We start from the raw sequence: 26,755 nt of genomic DNA, 5'->3' as shown, positions 1-26,755 counted from the left end.
AGTCCAGAATACACTCTTTATTATTTACATGTGTGCAAAAGCAAATTGTATGACCAGATGATGAGCACAAGCTGTTGAGCAAAATTATGCAGAAAAAGTCAAACCAATACTGAAATCTGATCTTGTAGCCTACATTCCTAGGTGTGTAGTAGAGGCCTCCTCTTTCCTTTACAGGTGACAACGGGTTTTATAGAAAGGTATATAGGACAGCACGAGCTGCATCTCAGCCAATCACAATCCAGATGCACTGAACGTGCAGAGGTTTCAAACTGATAACAGCTGTGAGCTGAGCTCTATAGAGCTCAATGTGTCTGTAGAAATACATTGGGACTGAACCACCCTCCCTGAGTCTGTTTTGACTTTTCTTAATTTAATACATTAATATCAAAGTAGTTCCTAAGAAATGTTAAAGATGTATCCCTCCGCGCTGATGATACTTGCCAGTTGGGGTTTGTTCGGGTTTGTTTCTGCATCTCCCGCCGTGGAGGAAGCATACGCGGCTGTGCTCAGTGTCGTGTCTCCCGGACAGGGGTATCTGACAGAGGAGTCACTCGGCTCGGTCTTTAATACACTCGAGAAACGTGTGCAGTGCTGCGAAGTGTCGTGTGAAAAGGTGAGTTTTATTAGGCTTTCCTCCGCAGCCAGGTTAGAGAGCCAGCCAAGTGTCTGCCCGCAGTGCGCAGAGAGGTCGAGGTCCAAAGTTACTAAATGTTACTGCTTATCCACAGCCACCATGTTAATATCATTTTTAATATTATCATATTTTATTAAATGAATAAACTGAAGATTGAAAAGTTTAAAAAAAGTTTAGCTGAAACCAAATTCTTTAAATATCCAATTCTGTGTTTATCATAATTTCATTATTAAATGATGTGTGATAATTGTTATAGGAAGGCCTAATAGATATTGTAGATTTGTTTGTGTGACACGCACACCTGCTTTTTCGCTCCTGCATGCGATTCGAAAAAGGCTTTATAATTATATGTCTTTTCCTCTAAGATCACCATTTTCGAAAATATTTGGATAACACTTTTTTTGGGGGGGGGGGTTATTCTTATTCTTATTATTTTCACAATTGTAATAATACATTTTAGGTTTGTTTGCAAATCCATGTTTACTTAACACTAAATTAAGCCTTTGCCATTTAATCTGTAATTTCCTGAATATTGCGTATGAAATTGAAAATGTATCCTTTTATATTAATCAGTGGTTATTATAATTATTATAATTATATTATTTTGTCAATGGAGGCATTATGGCTCTTCTCAGCTTCAATGCAGTTATAAGGTAATATTTAGTTTTCACTCACGTTATCGCGGCAAAGTTTCGACATTACTTAACACACTTCAAATTGACTAATACTGTGCTTTAATGTAGTAATGTAGCTTCTTTAATGTATGAACAAAGGCTGGATGAACAAAATGCTTTTTCTGAATGGTAGAACTAGTCCCATTTTAATTTTTAAATCTGTCTAAAGATGTAAAATAATATTTTTTCAAACCTTTTAATTCTAAACAAAAGGATAACTATCAAATAAGTGATTCATAGTTTTACCTGTAGACCACTACTTATATAAAGAGCGCTGTTGGCCGGAAACTTTATAAGCGTGAACAGGAGTGAAGTCCCTGAACTTCCTAAATGTCATCCATAATCTGCGTGTCAAACTAATCTGGTAGCTGTAAATGAACACAACGAACAAAAAGACAATGGCTTAGATTATAGCACACAATATTCTGCTAATAAAGAACTGACATCAAATGAACTTGACAAGAGATTTTATATAGGCTACCAAGTGTTATAAAAAGGTCATTAAAACCTTCAAGAGCTTCAGTAAAATAATAAACCCCATTTGACCTACAGTAAAAGTCTTAAATGTCATGTCAACGCTTTGACCTCGTGTTTTAATAGATATGGGTCGATTCACAATCACTAAAATGTATTTTTCCCTTACCTGTACTGCTAATCAGCCATTCTGGTAATTTTATATGCCCATGTTCTGAAATGTCAATCTTCTTCTGCTGCCATTACAATATAACTGAGTTCTGAACAGAAAGTGTCTGTTTCTCAAAGCATTGAAAAATAAATCCTTCATAAAAGTCCATTTCTTTAGTTAAAAGTTTCAAAAGAAGCTGAAGTCTAAGGGATTTGAGGACACTATTGTATTTGAAGTTAAGCAAAAATCTCAGACACATGAATGTGAAAGGCTGGGCAATGAATGTATGTAACCGCAGTTTCCAGGTCAGGATGTATCACTGTCAGGCTACATGGTACATTGATTTATATTGTATATATTATGCAATTGTTTTGCCTACACCTCTTGTTGTCTGAAAGACATGTTTCTTATGAACGGCAATTAAAAACAGCTGATATCCAGAATTGTTTCATTACAGGACGTGGTTGAAGAAATGTGCATGTATATCTCTCCAAATTGATATTTTCTTGGCTGAATCTTTAAGTGATATTTGTTTTTTTGTTCTTCACTGAAAATAATGGACAACTTAATTATTTCACTTACTTTCTTCTGTGGTTTTTTTTTGTGCCAAGTGTGATTTAACAGATGCCGTTCACCAGCTGATCAGCAATGTAACTGGAAATGCCATCAGTGTGTCTCAGTTCACTGATCTGGCTGCCGGATGTGCGCTCTACCTCTCATCCCCCTGCCTGGTCTGCACCGCGGTGAGGCAGGGGAGGTGGGGAGAGGAGGCCGAACATTTCCTTCATGAACTCACACATCAGGAGCACCAGCATGGAGACGGCGGGCCACACCAGGAACATAATCACAAGCACATAGACGTTCATGCATTAAATGTGCTGCTTCAAAAGCTTCATAACCAATATGTGCCCATAGAGAGTGAGGTAAATATATTACATTAATTGCGTTGTATTGTTTAGCGCTGTCTAATCTTTTGCTTCTAACAGCAAAGGCTACTCAACAATTACGTCAAACCCTTGAGGTGACCCTTACCTGAACCTTATCAAGACTTCACTTACGCAACTATTAAAGAAGGAAATATTACTCTGGATAAATCACTTATCTCAGCTCTGTGTTGAGGTGAGGCCTGAGGACATTGATTGGCGATTAAACGTCACAAGCAAAAAAGGTTGGGGACAAGTGAATTAAAATAACAGCTTTACATGCTGTACAGAAACTGAACTCTACAATTAACCTTTTTTTTAAACTACAGAGCCAGTTTTAAAAATTCCTTGACTCTAAAACAGTTTATAGTTCATAGAGGAATATCATCTCATTTGTATTATTCCTTTAAGGGAGTGCTTTAGTGAGATCATGGCAGTATTTATCTCTCAACTTATCTTATCATACCGGGTGATGGAGTACACCGACTAGGCTTTGCCCTGTACTCAGCCACATCACTGTAGCAACCGTCATCATGATGGTTGGTTACTGCTGTATTATAAAACTGAACATTTAATATTAGAAATGATACAAAAAAAGCAGCTTTCGTAGCCAAAGTTATCATTTAAAGCCAGAGGAGAGACAGGATAAGAGACAAGGATTCCTTTAAACACAAGTCCAGTTGGGCAATTTGGGTTGAGTTTGGGGGAACATCATTAAATGATGCTTGTTTTGAGCATCCAACAATCCTAAATCTAAAGATATTCAATAAACGATTGGATTTAACCAAAAAAGAGCAGGACATTTTCACAATTGAGCTCCAGATGGACTGGGGAATGTTTATACTTAAAAAATCACTTAAACTCAGTGTTAGTCAGTGATTAAAACTCTCTTTTGATGTATCCTCTTTTCTTTGTTTCCCATACCCCCCTGGTAACCAGAGGTGTGTAACAGCCAATGACATCATGACAGAGGTCAGTGCATCCTCAGCAGACCAGGGAAAGGAAGTGGGTGCAGTTTTGGGTCGAGTCCTGTACCACGCCTTAAGAGGTCACTGCTTCATCAGCCGGTCCCTGCCAGAGGAGAGCTTCTTCCTGGACGACATCATGGTGCGCCTGGCGTCGGAGAACTTCACTGTCACAGGTAGAGGTCCTTCAGAAACATAGAACAATCGAAACCTAGAGGTACTCTTTTGATTGTTATCTTGTTACCAGTTACCAATTCTGGATATGTTTTTGCTCCAATGTAGATTGTGTTTGTCTACTGTAGATTTGGAGGCTCTCATGAACAGTCTGAAACTCGGACCTTACCACGAAAATCAGCATGAACACGGACACCAGGACTCACATGCTGATCACGATCATAGCGGTTTCAGACGGATGAGTAAGAGCGGCCATACACATCACGAGGGCCATGCAGGAAACACCTCCTGGGATAAGGTAAATACACACACACAGAGAAGAAATAATTAACTAAAGGTGAAGTGATGAGTAAAGTTGCATTTCATATGAGAACATTTCCTTGTTTTCAATCATTGTTGCAGAAAATGCAGGGTAAAGGAAATGTTGTCAGCATGTTAGAGCAAACATTACAGCCTGCTTATGCACCCCAGCATTAACAAACCCTTTGTGCTTAATGTGTCACCAGTTGTGTCTCTCAGCTGAAGAGCTGGTCCTGATCCACGGCCTGGCAGACAACAGCTCTGCCTCCTCCGGTCTGGGTCGGACCGGCCTGGCTCGGCTCAGCCCTGCCTTGGTCCAGCAGATCCTGAGCGGAGCGTGTGCAGAGGTCACAGAACATCTGACACCAGATGAGCTCACCGTGATCGAGAGTAAGTGTGCAGGTTCTCAAAAACCAACAGGGATCTTGCTTTTAAAAACTTGGATGAAAACAAGAACAAAAGTCGCACTTCAAAGTATCCTCAGGTTTTTATTGTGCAAGCATGCAAGGCGAATGAATTTATAAATCCCATTTCTTACCCAAAGGCAACTCAAAGTGATTTACAGATAAAATGCCATAAAAGCAAACAAGTATGGAACAATAAAACAAACTATCAAATGCATTCGATTTATGCAACATTCAAAGATAAAACTGATCTACCAGCTTCTAAATCATCTAAAATAATAAACCTTATTGTGCTGAGTTACCAGATTACTTTAATAAAGGCTCAATTACATGCATGTTTCAATACATAAAGGTAGCACTTCTAAAGATATGGTCTTTCCCTTTTTCACATGTTGGTAACTGAACTCCAATCCCGTTTTCTATTCTCTTGCAGGGTACCTGTATGCCACCCTTGCTAATGTGGTGATAACGCTGACGTCCATGTTTGGCATCGTGGTGCTGCTGTGTACCTCCTGCACCAGCATGTTCCAGCTGAGTATCCAGTTCTGCATCAGCCTTGCTGTAGGATCACTGACGGGGGATGCCTTACTGCATCTGTTACCCATGGTGAGCAAAAACATCACTTTCAGAGCTGCAACTAAGATTTAGATTTTTTTTTTGCTGATGCTATTTTTATACTTCAAGTTTTGGGGATTCTCATGCAGTATATATTCATTTAGTCTTATTCTTGTGGTTTGTGTTTCCAGTTTCTAGGTTTACACGTGCACTCACACAACCCCAGCAGCCATGAAGAAGTGCCGGAATACATTTACAAGATGTTGGTATTGATTGCCGGAATCTACTACTTTTATCTGATGGAAACAATCTTTTCTCTGGTGGCATATAAAGATAATCATCACCATCATCAACATCATCATGGGGTAAGAGAATAAAATAATAAAACACAGAATAAGAATGATAGCAATATAAGTATGGACCCGCCATTTCAAACATTGGGATTTTTTGAAAATTATGGGAACCAATTGGGAGCTTATCTTTTATTTAAAACTTCGACATTTTCTAAAGGAAAAGTTGCATAAGGAATCATGGAAAAAAGTACTTGAAATATAAAAATGAAACCCAGGTGTCCTGCATTTTTTCCTTAAATATGTTTGGCTTCCACTGTATCCTGTATACATCCAGGCTTTCACTTTCTCAAGTTGAGTTCCACAGTCTTATTCCTGCCACACAAACTGTCCTCTTCCTCACTCTCTCAAGTCCTTTTTTCCTTTGCCTTCAATCTTCCTTCATGTTAACTTATTTTGCCTCTCTTTCTCTTTTTAGGAAGAATCAGAGCCTCACCACTGTGACCATGGCAGGGTTTTGGAGATGTATCAACAAGACAGGAAACAAAAGGACAAGTTCGAGTCAGCGTCAAAACAAGACCTGGTGAGAAACACATTTTAACGCTTAGAGCACAAATAAGCAAAACCAACTGCTTTATAAAAAGGGGATCTAGTCCTCTTGTGCAGATTAGGAGTTCACACCTTAGGTAAAAAGTGTCAATTATTGAAATGTTACTGAAAAATGTACAGATCCACTTAATCTTGTCAAAGTGTCTACTGGGGAAAATGCCTTTTCTTGTAAAAATGCTGTGAGCTGTGATCTGTGTGAGGAAACCCTCAGCTAATACTATGTAACTAATACATCAAAAACACAAATTATAAATGAGTGTTTAATGTAACATGTGCATTTCAGGTTGGCTTTGAAGAAAATGAGAAATCTCAATCACATCAGAAAGAACGCACCAGAGGTGAGTTATCTCCAACACACAACAAGCAAGCCATCATCAAATTGTGATTATAGTGCTGATCATGGAGTCCGCCACTAACCATTACTCTGTCTGCCTCTACAGAACAGCGTCTGCTGCCTTACATGATAACTATCGGTGACGGGATCCACAACTTTGCAGATGGCTTAGCGATGGGCGCCGCTTTCTCCCTGTCATGGAAGTCTGGTCTAGCCACGTCAATCGCTGTTCTCTGCCATGAACTACCACATGAACTGGGTAAAGAACACAGAGACAACATCCACCTGTTGCTCTTCCATATACATATTGAAACTGCCCTCTGTCTCGCCTCAAGCAATTGTTTTTTTTGTCTGTTTTTAAGTTTTGTTGCTGCAACGTATGGACATTTCTCTGCCGGTACCGATACTGATGTTTATAATTCCAATTTTGCCGATGCAGATACCAAAGCAGATGTTTCTCTGTTCATTATTAATTTTTTGTGTCAGGGAAACAACTGTCTTCATCAGAAACATTGAATGAGCACACATTCTAAAATATAACTTGTATGAATGCCTCTTTTCCGTGCTGGAGAAGAACCAACTCAATAAGAAGATTTTAACAGTCAGCCGTTTCACTTTCTCATTGTCAATCATATTATATTAAAGTTTGTTTGGTTGTTGCCCTCATATTTTTATAATTTGTATTCTTGTGAAGCACTTTGTGATCTTCTTCTATGAAAGATTCAATACTAAATAAACTTTACTTACTTTCTCTACAGGTGATTTTGCCATTTTGCTCCACAGCGGTGTGTCTGTGCGCAAGGCTCTGCTCTTAAACGTCAGCAGCGCCATGACCTCGTTTGTCGGTCTGTACATCGCTCTGTCTGTAGCCACCGACATAGCCACCAAGCAGTGGATAGCTGCCATCACTGCAGGACTCTTCCTGTATGTGGGGCTGGCTGACATGGTGAGTATTTGCCTTTATAGACAATATTTACTGTTGCTTGCATCAAAATAGGAACTTCCATCTCTCCTCTTTCTCCTTCTAGCTCCCCACTATGGTCCACATCAGCAACAAGAGACCCTGGCTGATGTTCGTGCTGCAGAACATCGGCCTGCTGACCGGGTGGGGGATTCTGTTGCTGCTGTCACTTTATGAAGGCAGAATCAGTTTTTAAGATCAGTCCGATAACCCATGCTTACACACAACATCGTTATAATTTATGCAGATTGTAAAATATTTGAAGAACTTTCACAGTAACACAAAGGCGTTTTTGGCCCTTATCCATAAATGGACATGATGATGGAGAAAATAGACAAAGCTGGCCATTGTTACCATAAAAAAAAAGGATAAAGAACCTTGCATATGGGAAACTAATCAATGTGAATAACATGTCCTGTATTCTAAAAGCCTTAAAATATACGTTATGTAACAGTTGGTGGTCTGCCAGAAGCTGCCATAATTGACACATTCTTGCAATACAGTTGTTGAATATTGGTGTGTTTAACTACAGTGGGGCAAAAAAGTATTTAGTCAGCCACCAATTGTGCAAGTTCTCCTATTTAAAAAGATGAGAGAGGCCTGTAATTTTTATCATATGTATACCTCAACTATGAGAGACAAAATGAGGAAAGAAAATCCAGGAAATCACATTGTAGGATTTTTAATGAATTAATTGGTAAATTCCTCGGTAAAATAAGTATTTGGTCACCTACAAACAAGCAAGATTTCTGGCTCTCACAGACCTGTAACTTCTTCTTTTAGAGGCTCCTCTGTCCTCCACTCGTTACCTGTATTAATGGCACCTTTTTGAACTCGTTATCAGTATAAAAGACACCTGTCCACAACCTCAAACAGTCATACTCCAAACTCCACTATGGCCAAGACCAAAGAGCTGTCAAAGGAGACCAGAGACAAAATTGTAGACCTGCACCAGGCTGGGAAAACTGAATCTGCAATAGGTAAGCAGCTTGGTGTGAAGAAATCAACTGTGGGAGCAATTATTAGAAAATGGAAGACATACAAGACCACTGCTAATCTCCCTCCATCTGGGGCTCCACGCAAGATCTCACCCTGTGGGGTCAAAATGATCACAAGAACGGTGAGCAAAAATCCCAGAACCACACGGGGGGACCTAGTGAATGACCTGCAGAGAGCTGGGACCAAAGTAACAGAGGCTAGAGGTCAGTAACACACTACGCCGCCAGGGACTTCAATCCTGCAGTTAAAGACGTGTCCCCCTGCTTAAGCCAGTACATGTCCAGGCCCATCTGAAGTTTGCTAGAGGGCATTTGGATGATCCAGAAGAGGATTGGGAGAATGTCATATGGTCAGATGAAACCAAAATAGAACTTTTTGGTAAAAACTCAACTCGTCGTGTTTGGAGGAGAAAGAATGCAGAGTTGCATCCAAAGAACACCATACCTACTGTGAAGCATGGGGGTGGAAACATCATGCTTTGGGGCTGTTTTTCTGCAAAGGGACCAGGACGACTGATCCGTGTAAAGGAAAGAATGAATGGGGCCATGTGTCGTGAGATTTTGAGTGAAAACCTCCTTCCATCAGCAAGGGCACTGAAGATGAAGCGTGGCTGGGTCTTTCAGCATGACAATGATCCCAAACACAGCGCCAGGGCAACGAAGGAGTGGCTTCGTAAGAAGCATTTCAAGGTCCTGGAGTGGCGTAGTCAGTCTCCAGATCTCAACCCCATAGAAAATCTTTGGAGGGAGTTGAAAGTCCGTGTTGCCCAGTGACAGCCCCAAAACATCACTGCTTTAGAGGAGATCTGCATGGAGGAATGGGCCAAAATACCAGCAACAGTGTGTGAAAACCTTGTGAAGACTTACAGAAATCGTTTGACCTCTGTCATTGCCAACAAAGGGTATATAACAAAGTATTGAGATGAACTTTTGTTATTGACCAAATACTTATTTTCCACAATAATTTGAAATAAATTCATTAAAAATCCTACAATGTGATTTCCTGGATTTTTTTTTCTCATTCTGTCTCTCATAGTTGAAGTGTACCTATGATAAAAATGACAGGCCTCTCTCATCTTTTTAAATGGGAGAACTTGCACAATTGGTGGCTGACTGAATACTTTTTTGCCCCACTGTATATGTTTACACCAGATAAGATAAGATCAGGTAAGATCAGACTTTATTTATACCGAAAAAAGTTGTTGATGATGGGTGATCTGGATTTTAACTCTTCAGAGAAACAAGCTGAGCAAAGTTAGCCTAAGCTTGTAGCGTCTCCTCCATGTGTCTGTCCTCCATTTGTATCCTGTTTTTATCAGTTTTACTCCTTTACCAGAGGTAAACTTACTTCAGCCATGCGTTCCCCGGACTTTTTTTGCTCCCCACATAGACTATTTACCTACATTCAACCAAAGGCTGCTCAAATGTGACTGTTTAACACTTTATTGAACTAGACAAAGAAACCAAAGCACTTCCAATACCACAACCAAAAATTGTGTTCACTTGCCTACAGACTTGTACTGTTTTTTGAGATAATAATAAAGTAAAATGTACAAATGTTTTAATATATGTTGGTATATACAGTATGGTATATGTCATTTAGTTATGCCTAGTTTGGAAAATTAAAACTTTTTCAAATTCCAATTATGTCATTTCTGTCAGACCTGTCAACCAACTAAAAGGTACTCTCTCAGGGGTTTTAGCAGATCTGTTAAACGTTATCTACATTCCTAACCTTTCCATTTGGACTTTCTCTTTATCTGTCTCGTTTAATCTCCTCAACCTGCAGGGAAGTGAGTGTCTTCCTGAGGGACAGAGTCCGCTGACAACTCATCACACACGGACATATTATTGACATGCACAGTATACTGTAAATGTAACCATGTATGACAAGCGTCTCACTTCCTAAGAAAAATGGAAGCATTTAATGACCACATTTAGGTTGTGTGCTGATCCTTTAAGGATGGCTGTAAAAAAACAAATTGCATATTACAACATGAAGCTGCTGACAGAGGAAAAATGGATTTCCCTGAAGTCAGCAGTCCAACAAAAGCCAACAATAATTTTGCCTTACATTTTTAGAGGTTTTACAAGCCCCTGGAGTGCTTTAACTTACACTTCCAACAAAACACTTGATCATTACCTAGAAAAATAGCCCTTTGAGATTCTCATACTTTACACTGCATAAAACATCTTTAACAGTGGCATTGGTAGACACTAGCAGATTTTGCAGACAAAAAAATAACATTTGAGACAGACTTTTACAGTTGGATTATGCATCTCTGGATTGATGTAGGTTATAAACTCTTAAAATACGTTTTTGATGCAGTGACATAAAAAGCTGCATCAAACGTGAGTACATTAGTAAATTACTGCTGTTAACAGGAGATGATACTAAGAAGGCATACCTCAAGGCATACATTCGGGACCACAGGAAAGTCATGCATCACCACTCCGGTATACAGAACATCCAGAGAGGCTGAATCCCTTTGTGTGAACTTATTTGGAAAGGGTTTAAATTTAGTGGATGTTCATTAATATGTACAATTCCAGTACTCCAACTGTAATTACAAAACACAGACTTTGGCAACAAATCAAAGACATATTTTTTTTTACACAAGACACTCGTGTTTCAGTAGGAAAACCTACTTTAAAGAATAAAAGTGAGTAATGGCCCAGTTGATGAGATTCAGCTTCAAGGTATTATGCGGGGTGACTCACTGGCACAATTGACTGGGACTCTTGAATAAAACCGAGCCATTGTGGTACTGCATCTCCTATTATACCTACTACCACTCAAAATGTCTGCTGTGAACAATGCCTTTTGTGATGAGTTCACATGATATGCAGCTCTTCTTTACCACATCAATTTCCTTTTTTTAAGTCTTATCTGCAGCTGCCAAAGAGACGCTCTTGTTCAATGACAAACATTCCAGAAGAGAAGCGATCGATCGCGCATCAATCATTGTCCCTGGCCATTACCTAACCTTTCCCAGAAAACGCAGTTTTTATGGCCCTGTTTCATTTCTGTTTCCTGTTTCCTCCACAGAGCTTCAGTATGTGATAATGTATATTGTCACATGGACGTTAATACTTAATATACATTCGACTGAATGGACGGTAGGAAAATGAACACAAAAATCTAAGTTAGGGTTGTTTGCATCTCTTAAATCTCAGTCTATTCCAACAGTTTAGAGGTTAAAGCCAAATACTCCTGAGTATATACATATACAGTGGGGCAAAAAGGTATTTAGTCAGCCACCAATTGTGCAAGTTCTCCCATTTAAAAAGATGAGAGAGGCCTGTAATTTTTATCATAGGTATACCTCAACTATGAGAGACAGAATGGGGGAAACAATCCAGAAAATCACATTGTAGGATTTTTAATGAATTAATTTTCAAATTGTTGTGGAAAATAAGTATTTGGTCAATAACAAAAGTTCATCTCAATACTTTGTTATATACCCTTTGTTGGCAATGACAGAGGTCAAACGTTTTCTGTAAGTCTTCACAAGGTTTTCACACACTGTTGCTGGTATTTTGGCCCATTCCTCCATGCAGATCTCCTCTAAAGCAGTGATGTTTTGGGGCTGTCGCTGGGCAACATGGACTTTCAACTCCCTCCAAAGATTTTCTATGGGGTTGAGATCTGGAGACTGGCTAGGCCACTCCAGGACCTTGAAATGCTTCTTACGAAGCCACTCCTTCGTTGCCCTGGCGGTGTGTTTGGGATCATTGTCATGCTGAAAGACCCAGCCACGCTTCATCTTCAGTGCCCTTGCTGATGGTAGGAGGTTTTCACTCAAAATCTCACGATACATGGCCCCATTCATTCTTTCCTTTACACGGATCAGTCGTCCTGGTCCCTTTGCAGAAAAACAGCCCCAAAGCATGATGTTTCCACCCCCATGCTTCACAGTAGGTATGGTGTTCTTTGGATGCTACTCTGCATTCTTTCTCCTCCAAACACGACGAGTTGAGTTTTGACCAAAAAGTTCTATTTTGGTTTCATCTGACCATATGACATTCTCCCAATCCTCTTCTGGATCATCCAAATGCCCTCTAGCAAACTTCAGACGGGCCTGGACATGTACTGGCTTAAGCAGGGGGACACGTCTGGAACTGCAGGATTTAAGTCCCTGGCGGCGTAGTGTGTTACTGATGGTAGCCTCTGTTACTTTGGTCCCAGCTCTCTGCAGGTCATTCACTAGGTCCCCCCGTGTGGTTCTGGGATTTTTGCTCATCGTTCTTGTGATCATTTTGACCCCACGGGGTGAGATCTTGCGTGGAGCCCCAGATCGAGGGAGATTAGCAGTGGTCTTGTATGTCTTCCATTTTCTAATAATTGCTCCCACAGTTGATTTCTTCACACCAAGCTGCTTACCTATTGCAGATTCAGTTTTCCCAGCCTGGTGCAGGTCTACAATTTTGTCTCTGGTCTCCTTTGACAGCTCTTTGGTCTTGGCCATAGTGGAGTTTGGAGTATGACTGTTTGAGGTTGTGGACAGATGTCTTTTATACTGATAACGAGTTCAAAAAGGTGCCATTAATACAGGTAACGAGTGGAGGACAGAGGAGCCTCTTAAAGAAGAAGTTACAGGTCTGTGAGAGCCAGAAATCTTGCTTGTTTGTAGGTGACCAAATACTTATTTTACCGAGGAATTTAACAATTAATTCATTAAAAATCCTACAATGTGATTTCCTGGATTGTTTGGGATTCCCCCATTCTGTCTCTCATAGTTGAAGTGTACCTATGATGAAAATTACAGGCATCTCTCATCTTTTTAAATGGGAGAACTTGCACAATTGCTGGCTGACTAAATACTTTTTTGCCCCACTGTATATATATGCTCATTAGGCAGATTTCTTCACATTTTATGACATGTTGTCAGAGTCAAAGCAGATATGTATAAGCCAGAGTCCAACGTTAAAGCACAGCGAGGAAAGAAGCTCAAGTCAGTGCTAGGTCTCATCCTTGATATTAGTTGTGTTTTGTTTGCTTCACTTTCTAGAACATGTTTTGGCTTTTTAGATGATTTGCATGACACAATTAAATTAACTATGACTTTCCCCTTCAGAGGTTTGATGTTATCCTGGTAGTCTGAATTGGCTCGCGTTTGGGAAAATACACTCGTTCCCCTTGTTGACCTTGTTGAGTTAGATGACGTCCATTCGTTAAATATGAGGCTGGAGCCAGGAGACGGTTAGCTTAGCATAAAGCCTAGAAGAAGCAGGTCGGCACAATTTGTAACCTCTTAACAGTGACATGCGAGCCGTTTCCCTTTGTTTCCAGTCTTCATGCTAAGCTAAACGAGCCACCTGCTGACTGGAGCTTCATATTTACCGTACAGACATAAGGAGCATTGATCTTCTCGTCAATCTCTTGGCAGGAAAGCAATGTGAATAATAATGCTTCTTAATAAATTAAAGTAAAATGATTCGCTTACTTATTCCACTGATGGTCTTTAAAGTAACAAAACCACATTGAACTCTGTTTTCTGAATACTGTAATTCACAAAGATCACATGTCTGTGGAGTGGAGATGTGTAAATATTTAACAAACGTCAAAGAAATCAGTAAAAACACCACAGGTATAAAAGCCCTTCAATAAAACTTAATATTTCCCTAAATAATAAATGATTAAAGTTTTTGGAGTTCACAGTGACATGCTACACCAGTAAGAGAAATCCCACTTAGTTTTTACTCCCATTTTTATTGCCTCATATCAGTCCATTTCTGGGTCAGGACTTTTTTTTTTCTTGGGTTTCAGTGTTTCGTTCCATGTCCTAACCACACCCACAAAACAGATAAGAGCTTTTCATCTGTGCAACACAAATCCTAAAGGAGATATTCCTGAGGCATTTAAAATAAATGTGATGGCCAGACAGAGCTAGAAAAATACAAATATTTTATTTTTTATTACAGACCACATCATTTTTTCCAATGTACACTTCCTATATGTATACAAACTAAACATTGTAGGAACCACTGCAGATAAATGAATTCAACATGATGGTATAAACGTGATATTATATACAAAACGGTATTTCTGGTCAAATCTAATAAAACCCGACCTCATAAGTGAGTAAGTGATTGATGCACACCGGTTTACGTGTGTGCACATCATGTCGCTCACTTGAAGTGAATGATCTCCTGAGTGGCCAGTCTGATGAGCTGGTTGAAGTCAAACTGGATGTACTTCCTCCAGTAGCGCCTGTCCCTGCCGTAGATCTGAGCAGGATAACAAGGGCTGCCTGAAACACAGAATTAGTTTTCATATTCAGTATATTCAATTCCTTACATTAAGGTATATTATTTAACATATTCGCATTGAAAAGTATAAAAAAACTACGAGTACAATAATATATTTAGCTGAGGTGTGTCAGTTTGTAACGGCAACATGCGTCACTGTTGTGGTTGTCTGCCAGGAGCAGTTTTAGATTTTGGGCGTTTTTTACCATGTCATTTAATTAGGTAAAGGATTTTAGTCATTGGCCTCCGATTCTGCAGTCATCAGTAAAAACAAATTGGGCAAATGTTGTTAGCGTCAGAGACTAATAACATGAAACTGCTTTTTTACCGGTTTAAGTAACTTAGTGATTTTGTTTTGGACGAGGAGGCCTCTGTTGGTTATTTGGCTCCACGTAAAATCCTCCTGAATTATCAACACTGAAGGAATTACAAACTAGAAAGAAAAATTCCCATGATCCCACGCTACTGAGATAAAGATCCCGAGAGATACATGTGACAACCTACTGTAGATGAAAGAACTCCTGAAAAGACGCCATCTTAACCACATGAATAAAGGAGAGCTGAGACAACACAGCAGGTGTTTTGTGGTGTTTGAGATGAAATTTGAAATAAGTTGAAACATCCCCCCTGTAGCCTATAAAAGAGAAGGCCACAGGTGGTGTGTTTCTCTCCATTAAAAGTAAACTTTGTAATGTTGTAACTTCTTTGCAGACTAAGAGAATATTTTACTGTTGAGGAGTTGTTCTTTTGTATCCTGAGTCCAGCCTTTGTGAGGTGTGACGACGTAGAGCTCACAGTTTATTCATTGAGCCTTTAACACCCTCTAGTGGTTAAAAGTGGTGGAACTTTCACTGTATAACCTGCCGTTGAAAGTTGAGTGGCCATGTCTCATTAGAATAACACTACATGTCATATATGTTATTTGAACATGTCTAAATTGCCTTCTCTCCATCAACATCTTAGGTCAAGATAAATCTGTGGTCAACTTCCTAAAATTATAACAAAGATACATATTTTATTCGAGCATCTTTAGGTTTTTTCGTCTGTGTCTCACCTATGCCGTGGAGGATTCTAGCAATAGCTCTTCCAGAAAACTTCTCATCACTCCGGTTGGAAAGAAAACTTCTGATGTCTGCTCTGATGTGACTCTCACAGTCTGACACCTACAAACACAGCAACACAAACATCCAGAACATAAAAAAGGCACAAATTCAGCAGATAACTCCTGATAACCCTCCTGTGTATTTACCTTATATTTGTCGAGCTCCTCGATGTACACCGGAGCGAGCATTTGGCTTAGGTCTCGCCTCTTGTCGAAGTACTCGGACAGCAGCTCTTTCAGCCTCACACTGCGACTCTCATCCAGGTCGTCGACACAGAACGATGCGCTGGGGAACGCAACGCTGTAACAACGCACACACACCGTTAGACACAAACAGTAGGTAAAGTAGAGGTGTGAACAGACAGAGAGAGGACAACACACACATAGTTGTATATGTGGGGAAAATAATAGCTATTTGATACAGTCTCATCAGATTATCTGGACATTTTGCAGGATTCTCTAAAACAGTTGCAAGCTTTTTAAAAGTGTTAGGAGTCAAAGGTACATTGTAAAGGCACATTAAATTGAATTCGAGGTTAGTTACTCACAGATTTCATACCAACCGTTATAAACGTGGTATATTATGAGTTAGGTCACAGACGGATAGGGTTTTACAAAATCACTCAATCAAATGACTATCTTTGATCACAAATTCAGGTTTTATTGCAATTCACTTCTGACAAAAGAGGTAGGAAGGAGATTAACTATTGATCTTTCAGCTTTTTAACAACTATTCCAAGGCTGTGAAAAACACAGTTGTGAGTTGTTATAATATATTACTCTAGAGGGTAAAAAGAACAGCATTACTGGATGCTTTTACCTCTTGAAGGCCTTGAAGGAGGAGGTTAGCTGGTAGAGCTGCGTCTTCTCCTGGCTCTGGACGCGATTATAGAGGAACTGACAAACTCTGTCCATCTCCTCATCATCGAGGTCGCCAAAGGATCGGAAGTAGAACGATATGGAGGACAATTCAACGCTGACACCGCTACGGCCTCCGACTGAAAAATAAAACCTTTGCTTAATATAAATGTAATATATGGACACAAATACATGTTTTCCTCACACAGTGGACACAGTTAAAAGTAGAAAGAAGTTAAGTTAGCGGTTCAACTACCCTGGTTTTATTCACTAACCTTCACCAGTTGCATGCTGTCCACTTTATTAAATGTTATTCAAACAGTGACATCTTTATTTTGCTATGGGTTTTGCTTTAGTGCCAGAGTGCTTACTTGCTTGGAACTGAGCAAACCAATACCTTCTCCTGGGATAAGACATACCATAAGACTAATGAAGCAGCATTAAGAAAAGAAGATGAAGAGAACAGACCCAAAAAGGGTTTATTAGTGCCATCACATACCCGAGGACCACTGCAGCTGTCGGAGTCCTCTTTTCACAAGAGATAGCTGCCATCCCATAGTGTCTGCAACCTCAACAACGTCGAACTCCAGCTGATCACACGTCTCCACCCGCTCGCCCGCCATGCGCCTTCTGGCCAACACCACAGCAATGGGAGGGCAACTGTGACACATTAAAAAAGGACAAATACGATCAACACCGCACAGTTTACCTTTGAAAATAACTGATGGCTACGGAGCTCAAAATGTCTTTATATTTATAGAAACATTAGAATATACTAAGGAATGACATGTCATACATTTTAGTTAGTTTCTGGAGTTGTTTGGGTCCACTATAGCAGCCGATTTTACACACAGACAGCGTGGGGTGGAGCAGTTCAACAAAGCGCTGGGGATGCAGCTCCAGATAGCAGAGCAGCGTTTCTACACCTGAAACACACGCAGAAGGGAAGACATGGAGCATTTTGGGTTCTGTCCTCTTTTCTATTGTTTCTCTTATTACTATTTTCAATTCTGTGCATTTGGAGCCTCTTACCTACCTACAACTACATATTTGTTATGAATGTTTTGTATAAATCTAATCATCTATCCAAACATCTTTTTTTTTGATTGGAATCTTAATTCGTGTCCTTGCCCTGTGTGCATTTCCACTTACCTTCCTCTGTGATGTCCAGAGCCTCCACAGTTGCTTCCATGGGAATCGCTCTCTCATGCGTGTGACAGACCCGCTCTTTGGGCCAATCACTGCCCTCCTCTTCCTGGTCCCTTAGCCAATCATCTTCTTTCGACTCCCCTTCCTTGGGCTTTATCGAGTTGTCTGCTTCTTCGTGTTCGACACTCTGCTCATCTTTCTTCTCCTCCAACTCCATTTTCTTCTCTTCATCTTTACAGTCTTGGAGAGGTAGCTCTGCTGCTTCTGGATGTGATGACTCCTTGCAATAAAAACAGAGCATTAACTCGTTTTGTCCAACATTATCTTTTCCTATACACGTAACTTTGTAAAATGTATCCTTGCTAGAAAAATCCTCAATTTCCTTTCTTGCTTAGGTTTACTGCAGATTTGTAGGGTGAAGGAGTGAGGAACAAAGAGTTGAAAGATATTACACCCCTGTTTTTAGTACCTGTGCAGTTGACTGTTCTGGTGTATCTGTATGTTCTGAGTCCTGCTGATTAGGAGGGTTCAGGTTCTCCTGGTCGCACATATCCATCATTTCCATCATCTCCGCATCTTCCATGTCCTTTACACACAGACAGTTTTCACTCATCGGAGAGCTTAATTTATTTTTTACTGTATTTAGACCAAGCAAACAAACGCACAAACACTCATTTGCACAAAAGAGGTACCTGTTCAAGCTCCTGTTGTTTCTGGTGAATCTGTTTACATTTACATGGAGGGAAAACTTTCTGGACCAGTTTCTTTACTGTGAAGTAGTCCACTGTGTCCGAGTATATATGACGACGGAGCTCATGGAGGTCCTCCCCCTACAAACACACATTCATTTATGCTTAAAATGTACAGTTTAAGTAAAGAAGTAGACCCTCTGAGTCACACAGAAAGCTACAGTCTTACCTCGGGATTCAGAAAGAGGTGACAGTGTGCGGGCTCTCCATCTCTTCCTGCTCTCCCAATCTCCTGGACGTAGCTCTCAAAGCTCTGAAAAAAAAAACATTTACCATAAGGGGAATACTGAAACAAGAGTTTTATTTTTTTCGTGTAATATCTGGGAGAATCTAAAGGATGAGATCTAATTTAAGATAAAATTATATTCACATTTAAACCAGATGAAAACACAAGTCTTTGGAATGTCTTTCTTAAAACAATTCTAGGCATGACAGCTGGGCAAACTCCATCTGATAATTAATAATAACATAACATGATCAAAAGTGGTTTGTTCTCGACTACAAACACGACTAATTTAATCACAATTGACACAGTTGCTGAGAGCATTTAAAGGTTGCAATTTGACATTTGAAAAGCTTCTTGTTTATAAATAAGATCACTACCCACTTTAGGCATGTTGTAGTGGATGATACCGCGGACATCAGATTTATCGAGGCCCATGCCAAACGCCACAGTGGCCACCACGAGTCTGAGCTCCCCGCACATGAAGTTGTTCTGGACACGACGGCGCTCTGAAGAGGACAAGCCAGCGTGGTACGACTCCGCCTGCCATTTCAGAGGTTTACGAATCTTCTTCCTTGCTAAATGTAGTAACATAGAAGGAAGATACAAGAAGAGAGCTGCTTTTTGAAGGAAGTAATACAACAGCTCTCCATACTAGTATAGTTTTAAATCTGGCATATGCCCTGATCCATTTCCCTCTCTTGGCATTAGATATAAATAAGTTATTATAAAAAAACATGGATTGTTCCATCCTTACCCAAGTCTTTCTTTTTCTGTCCCACAGGGTTGTGTTGTGCCTGACTGTTAGTGTTCTTATATTTGCTTTCTTTCAGGATCACTCCTTGCAGGCAGGTCCTGAGCAGCGCTGAAATGCGAGTAGTCTCCTCTCTTCGAGTACAGTAGACGATGATGGAGTCCAGACAACCAAAACGATCTCCTTTCAGCAAGGACACTAAAGCCTTTATATATAAAGGCAGGAAACACAAAGAGAAATATTAAAAGGGAGTTGAAAATATTCATAGACAGACACAACGAGGCAAATAGAGTTCTATAAAATAGGAGTATTTAGACAAAGCATCATTTATATTCCATGCTTTTCCGAAGACACAGATACACATGGTATTAGTCACACCTGATCTTTTTCTCTATCCATGGACACAGACAGGTGCAGGTTAGGAGGCACTGCTGCAGATCGGACTGCAATGCCGTCTTTATCGTTGATGTTCAGATGTCGTGCGATGTCCAGAGCAGTGGACAGTGTGGCTGTAGCCGTGAGTCCCAGCAAGCACTGCACTCCCAAACGCTCCCTTAGTACCTACAAACACACACACTGTACATCAGGATGTTTCTCTGGTTGTTGTGGCTATTTCCTTTTACATACAGCCGCGGAAAGAGTTAAGAGACCACTTCAGGATTATCAATTACTTTAGTTTAAAATTATTATTTATTTTGTTGTATTGTATTCTATAAACTACTGACAGTGTGTTGGAATTCAACAGACACTGGAATGGCTGCCATACATGTGGAGATCAAGATTTAAGAAACATTTCGAGTGGGACCCGGAGGTGTACAAGGGTTTTTATAATCGGCTGCTGATAGACCAACACTGAGGCTTAAGATTATAACCATCATGTAGGGAAACACCTATACTCAGAAAACTACCTTCAATGAGATCTACGTTTAAATATTCTATACATAAAAACATGCCTGATTTATGAAATTACATATTTCTTATGCTCCATTATTGGTTTCAAATTATACATTTCTCTACTTTAGAGACAAAAGGAGTCTAAGCTTGCAAAGTCACACAAATATACTTTATTTACTTTACACACCCTATAAAACTTTAAGGAATGCTCAAATGTTCAAAGCATTGTCAGATTTATCCTAAAATGTGAGTACCTTGATTTTTTTTTGGCTCTATCACTGTCCCTAAAACAAAAGGAGTGTTTTAACGACAATGTAAATTATTGCAATATGTGCATTCTCATCTTGTGAGTAGATTTGTTTTCCTCTCCAATCAACTTACAATGGTTAAAGACACACACCATGATAAACCCACCTTACAGAGTCTCAGGTAGCAGGGTCTGAAGTTGTGCGACCATTCTGAGACGCAATGAGCTTCGTCGATACAGGCGAAGGCCACAGGAGGGAGATCCTGAGCAGAGGGCAGACAACCTGAACCTGAACCGCCTCCCCCCACCAGAGCCTCCGGAGAGAGGAGCAACACACACACCTCACCTGCCTTCACCTTGGGGAACAGAGGGAGGAGAAAATGTGTGGATCGTTCAAATTTGACCCTCCACTCAATAGATCAAAATGTTGTTCTTTTTGGCTGCTGAGTGAAATCAACTTTACTAGCTAATTCTACCGTATGCCATTCATTTGAATCTCTCTGGAATTGGGAACAGCGATGAATAAACAGGGCATTCTTGTACTGTTATTGTGGTGTCTTGAAAGAGGTAAAGTTTGCAGTAAAACTCAGGTTAGCAAACTTCAGGTGTCTGTCACGCACCTTTTCTATCGCAGCTTCCCTCTGTTTCTTGCTCATGTTGGAGTGAATACAGGCTGCCTTCAGATTGGCTGGCAGGCCAGACACCTAAACGCAGAGAGGGACATTCACATCAGGATGTGTTGTGCGCATAACTGTTCAAATTGAGAGGGTTTATTTTAGTTTAAATGTTGGTTGATTTCTTTACGTGTAGTCTTTTTGTTTGGGATGCATGTGTGCGATCACGGTTACCTGGTCATCCATCAGCGAGACTAGAGGGGAAATGACCAAAGTGATGCTATTTGATCGCTTAGCGTACATGTAGGCTGGGAGCTGATAGCACAACGATTTACCCATCCCCGTTGACAACACTACCAGGGTAGACAGACCTGGAGGAAGAAGTGAGAGAAAGAGACACACATGATTACAGGGATTTTAGATGTGTGTTTTTATCTGTGTGTACTGTGCATACCTGACAGTATCCTCATGATGGCTTCCGCTTGTCCGGGTCTAAATGACTGATAGCCGAGTTCTTTCAGAGCCTCATACAGCTCAGGAGGCGCTTCTAAACAGATACACATTCCCACAAATAAAATGTGACCATATGTTCCGACTAGTTTTTTTATAATGATTTCTTTAATTACAAGGAACAAAGTAAGTGATTACCCTGGACTTTCCCATCATCTGTGAGAGGAAATAGTGGTTCCATTGGAGGTGGAGCAACAGGACGCTCATAGTCTGGACGAATCACATTCAGCAACACCTCGTCTTTAAGGTTACTGTCCCCTTGCTTATCCTGGGACGGCTGCTCCTCTGCTGTACTGGAAGACGCTGCTGGAACACAGAAACAAAGCGGGATGTAAACACACACAAAAAAAACCCCACAAAAACATAAGCAGCAGCTCTCTAAAACATCTTATTTGTAAAGATGGATTGATTACTGGAACAAAAATGCAAGACCTAAAAATAAAAAATAATCAATCTTTTGTTGCAGCGTGATTCAAAATCACTCGTATGGAAAGACATGTTGGACAAACTGTGTTGATATGCTATAAAACTCACATATACATATTAAGAAATAGTTACAAACAGTTTGACAGGCTTACCCGTTGGCTGAGGTTGCAGTGTGCCTGTTGCCCTAGCAACCTCCTCCAGGGTGGGCAGTTCAAACGGCTCCTCCTCATCGGGCTGATGGTCAGCAGCAGAGGGGGGAGGGGCTGCAAAAGAGATCAGAGGTTCAGAAGTTGTTCAGAATGGATTTTACCAGTCTGATGTGGACAGCTGAATCCTTCCTCAGTCTTATGGCCCTGTTCGTGTTTAGGGGAAAAAAATAATCATGTTCATGTACTGCTCTGATGAGGTGATACACCATACATATGACATTAATTGAGGAGATGAGTAGCTGATGAACAAACGAGTCGACCCCCTGTTGTCAGGAACATTTGAAGTATGACTGACATGGACTCAAATCTGTCTTATAGTTCTTTGTTTTACGAAGCAAATGAGACATGTCTGTTTGTATTACCTGGTCCTTTGCAGTTTATGGCCCAGTGTCCGGTCCCTCCACACTTGTAGCAGGTGTCCCCCGACTGATTCATCCCCCCTCTGAAACCTCCTCTGAATCCTCCCCCTCTGAAACCTCCCCCTCTTCCTCTGCTAAGAAATCCATGTCCACCGAAACGTTCGCCCTTCAGCTGGAACTTCTCCATATAGATCTAAAAAACAGAGTACATTTTTGACGACAGTGAAATTTAAATTACATGTTTACAATGATTTGGAAAGGAATCGCACAGTAAACAAACGTTTGTTTATAATGAAGTGTCATCACATCACACACTGAGTCAGCAGGAAGTTCAGTTTAACCCTTTATGCTTTGATTATATGACATGTGCCACATACACAACACCTACCTGTTTGCGTAGACCAGCACCTCTGAGAGCGTATCCTTTTACATGAGATTTCTTCTTCAGATTTATCTTCACAAAGTTTCCCTCTGCCCCTTTCATGCCTCTGTAGAAATAAAGAATGGTTTGTCACGGGAACACAGGTGGATGCGTTTTAACAACATGTTGCAGCAGCGTGTGTTTGGTCTTACTTGACTTTGGCAGGCTGAGTTTTATACGCTCTTCTGGCTTTATAGTCCTCTTCTATTTCGCCCAACAAGTTCTCCTGAGGAAGCTTGACAAAAAAATAATGCATTAAAAGCATTTGCACAGACATATGAATACAAACAAACTAACTGGCGTACCTTTTTTGGTTCCTTGGTTTTTTTCTCTTCTTCTGCCTCCTCTCTTCTTCATCTCCCTTTTTCTTGGATCTCTTTTTCTTCCCTCCTTCTTGAGCGGTGCCGGGGTTTCCAACAGAGCTCTCCTCTTTCTTCTTGCGCCTCTTCTTTACTCCTCCCTCCTCTGGCGTCTCTCCTTCATTATGCTCTGCCTCTCTCTGCCTTTTCTTTCCTTTCTTCTTCACACCTTTAGATTTGTGACTTGCCTCATTGTCTTTTTCTGGCGTTAAAGGTGGTGTCAGTCCTATTTCCATCTCCTCAATATCTCCCTTCTTTTTGCTTTTCCTTTGTCCTTTCCTTGATTACTTTTTCCAGGGTGTTGTAGAGAAGGTTCTGGTTCACTTTCGCTGACTGTTTTGTCATGAGCATTGCTCTTAGGCTCTATATCTTTCCCCGAAACTTTTGATGCTCTTCTTTCTCGCGCTACATCTACAACTTCTTTGACAGCTTTCTCATCTTCTTGTATTTTAACTTGTGTGTCTTTTCCCTCTTCGCCCTCTCCTCTTTTATCCACATTTATCTCCATGTTTCCTGCTCCAGGCTTCACCTCAGCCCCCATCTCTCCGAACACCTGACACCGCTCCAGCCACTTCTTGTCAACAAAACTCAGTCTGCTGGCAGGAGAGGGCTTTCCTGCTTTTCCTCCTCTGAAACCAGCAATAACCTGAGGGCTTCCCCTCAAGCTGATCAAAGCTCCAACACCTGCCTCCTCAACACCCTTGTGAGGAGTTCTTAAAGTTTCCACATCTTTTTCTTTGTCTCCTATAGTTCCTATACTTTCATTTAATTTCCCCGTGGCTCCTACATCTCCTCTTAAAGTTCCTGGCCTACTTGGAGAAGATAATGACGGCAACAGTGCACAAGATCTGGCTGGAGAGGGAGCTAGATAAGAGATATTCAGATTTTGTGAACTAATAACTTTACCAGTACAACTCTTACTACTTATAACACTAGGACTACTAAAACTTATGGCAGCACTTGTCGGTTCTTCACAAGAATCTTTGATAGATTCAAAGGGTTCACACGGCTCTTCAGGCTCCACTTTATGGGGTGTCTTTGAAACCAGACCAGCGTTAAATCTTCTGTGGAGAAAAACACAATTACAGGGAAAGCTAAGAACAAAAACTGTCTTGGAGACTATCATTCATTGTTATTAAAGAACAGGATATTCTCTTTGTATTATTGTGAAATGATGGACTGTTGGACTGACAAAACAAGACATTTGAAGATATGACTTTGGACTGGAGATTTTATGACATTTAATATTAGATTAGATTAAATCAAATGTATTGTACACCTCAGTGTAAATGTGTCTTTGGTACAGCAAAGGAACACAACATAGATGTTACATGTGACAATACACAGTCAGTGAAAATGGGCAAGTAGTGGCAAATAAGTAATATAAATAATAAAGTGAGCAAATCCTCTAAAATAAGTGTTCCCTGATGCCATAGGGAATAAAAGACTTTTACTAAACAATTCATCCAACCATAATAGAAATGTGGTTTCATATTGATCAGTAAATATCGCCCCGTTTAATATGCTAATGTTAGAAAACCTTCTTTCATTTAATTACCTTGGTGTGAAGGGGCTGGATCGGGGTTCATTGAATGGGTTCTTCACAGGGGTAGCAACAGGGCTGTTTGTGTGTCCAGTTAGTCCATCTTTCAAGGAGTTAAGAGGCACCCGTCCAGGAACGAACGACTTCTTCAGTGAGACAGGTCTCTCCTGGAATATCAGAACAAAACATAACTTATCCCAGTTTATTTCTGTTACCATAATATGGTGTTGTCAAGCTTTTTTCAAAGTGTGCTTTACCTTACTGAGTGTCCCTATGTTGTTTTTCAGTTTCATGCCATAGTATTGGGAAGATGCCTGTAGATTGTCTCTGTCCTCGGATGTCAGTCTGGGAGAAGGTGCAGGCTGTGAGCTGCGGTTCAGATGGGAACCCCAACAGTCTGAATCCTACATAGATAAATGACAAGCATATAATAACAGACATAGGAAACCACTTGTCTTACCTCTATCTTGCCACAAAGCACACTTTCTTTAGTACCTTCTGTGGTGTGTTGACCGCAGCTGTAGCTTTGGCCTGTTCAGCATGTCCGCTGCCTGCATCACTGCTGCTGTTTTCTTTGGCTTGTTTCAAACTGCGGTACTCTTTATACAGGTCTGGAATTAAAACACATAATATAGCTAAAATGCTTCTGGCTCTGAGATGGATTAGATATACAGTATGTTACAAGTTATTGATCACACTCACTCCTGGTTTCATCTGGAGCTTGATCAATGTCCTCCTGGAAAAAAGAGCATTTTAAGAGTCAATTATTATGAGGAATAAGGAAGACAAACATGGACTTGAATATCCTGTGATTAGACAAAATCATAATGACATTACAACAATTAAAAACATATGACATGAACATGCACAGTAAATTAAAGCAAGGGGTTGACATTATTATTATTACTGCCAGCTAATGTTTAGCTTTTAAATCACCTTGTTAGGTTTCCTCTGGTGGTCTTTAACAAACCCTTGCTCCCAGGTTTTCAGCTGAAGTTTCACATCGTTGTATCGATCCATTGTAACATTTAGTGGGACAACACGTCTTATCTTATTTAACTAACTTGAAACCATCACATATTTGACCGTCTGTCAGGCATGAGTTAACCTTGCAGCAACACGGTATGATAGTTAGCTTACACGTATAAACATATCTGTAATATAGCAGCGGAAACTGCTTTTTCTCTAATAAAAGGAACAGTTACTCAGAGAGACAACACCCCTACATATGTAGTTATTGCTAAGTAAACTTATCAGTGAACTGCACCAAAGGCTTTTCTTCCGATGTGTTTTGTTTACGATTTTCCCGCGCCGGTGTATGACAGGCTGTGTTGCCAGGTTACTTCCTCTATCCCCCAGTCTCACAAAACATCGTTTTCAGTTTTAACAGGGTACAACGTGAAAAAAACGTATTTGCGATGAGAACATAGAGACGATACAGATTAAAATTACAATAACCAACAAATTATTGGATTTGCAATAGCTTTGAATATCTTGAATTTCTAACACATGCCTGTAAATGTACTCTCTCAATCACCACTTCCTGCAGGATCCATACACATCCGCCTGCTTTTTAAAGGGACAGGACGAAAGACACTTTTACTCAAAATGTCCTTTGTTTGACTATTATGGGCTGGGTG

At 40.3% G+C, this 26,755-nt stretch overlaps 2 protein-coding genes across 2 annotated transcripts; one reads left to right on the top strand and one right to left on the bottom strand.

Moving 5' to 3' along the window:
- The first annotated feature begins 324 nt into the window (after positions 1 to 324).
- On the top strand, positions 325 to 9,050 carry slc39a4 (solute carrier family 39 member 4). Its single transcript, XM_063899638.1, has 12 exons — positions 325 to 613; positions 2,545 to 2,856; positions 3,796 to 3,997; positions 4,124 to 4,293; positions 4,502 to 4,685; positions 5,133 to 5,305; positions 5,446 to 5,619; positions 6,023 to 6,127; positions 6,437 to 6,491; positions 6,594 to 6,746; positions 7,246 to 7,433; positions 7,516 to 9,050. Exons 1-12 carry the CDS (start codon positions 404 to 406, stop codon positions 7,642 to 7,644), a joined length of 2,055 nt encoding a protein of 684 aa, XP_063755708.1. The 5' UTR covers positions 325 to 403; the 3' UTR covers positions 7,645 to 9,050.
- A 5,287-nt stretch (positions 9,051 to 14,337) lies between these two features.
- On the bottom strand, positions 14,338 to 26,637 carry recql4 (RecQ helicase-like 4). Its single transcript, XM_063898511.1, is given in 30 exon segments — positions 14,338 to 14,700; positions 15,753 to 15,861; positions 15,948 to 16,101; positions 16,621 to 16,798; positions 17,158 to 17,318; positions 17,455 to 17,584; positions 17,811 to 18,087; positions 18,277 to 18,393; positions 18,500 to 18,637; positions 18,726 to 18,809; positions 19,164 to 19,357; positions 19,537 to 19,738; positions 19,912 to 20,094; positions 20,842 to 21,030; positions 21,295 to 21,378; positions 21,523 to 21,659; positions 21,743 to 21,835; positions 21,937 to 22,104; positions 22,377 to 22,487; positions 22,796 to 22,985; positions 23,181 to 23,280; positions 23,366 to 23,448; positions 23,519 to 23,560; positions 23,563 to 23,828; positions 23,831 to 24,636; positions 25,131 to 25,282; positions 25,373 to 25,519; positions 25,611 to 25,726; positions 25,818 to 25,851; positions 26,052 to 26,637. Coding segments are annotated over 30 exon segments (4,851 nt in total). The 5' UTR covers positions 26,136 to 26,637; the 3' UTR covers positions 14,338 to 14,578.
- Positions 26,638 to 26,755: the final 118 nt, after the last annotated feature.

The sequence above is a fragment of the Eleginops maclovinus genome, chromosome 13, assembly GCF_036324505.1.
Source record: "Eleginops maclovinus isolate JMC-PN-2008 ecotype Puerto Natales chromosome 13, JC_Emac_rtc_rv5, whole genome shotgun sequence".
NCBI classification, from domain to species: domain Eukaryota; kingdom Metazoa; phylum Chordata; class Actinopteri; order Perciformes; family Eleginopidae; genus Eleginops; species Eleginops maclovinus.
This window is presented reverse-complemented; position numbering and strand designations above follow the sequence as displayed.

What these genes read in the sequence shown, in the direction of transcription:
- slc39a4 (XM_063899638.1), top strand. Translation starts at nt 404, where the DNA reads ATGTTAAAGATGTATCCCTCCGCGCTGATGATACTTGCCAGTTGGGGT. An exon ending in GCGAAGTGTCGTGTGAAAAG is followed by an intron (nt 614 to 2,544) that starts GTGAGTTTTATT and finishes TTTTGTGCCAAG; the next exon opens with TGTGATTTAACAGATGCCGT. An exon ending in ATCATCAACATCATCATGGG is followed by an intron (nt 5,620 to 6,022) that starts GTAAGAGAATAA and finishes TTCTCTTTTTAG; the next exon opens with GAAGAATCAGAGCCTCACCA.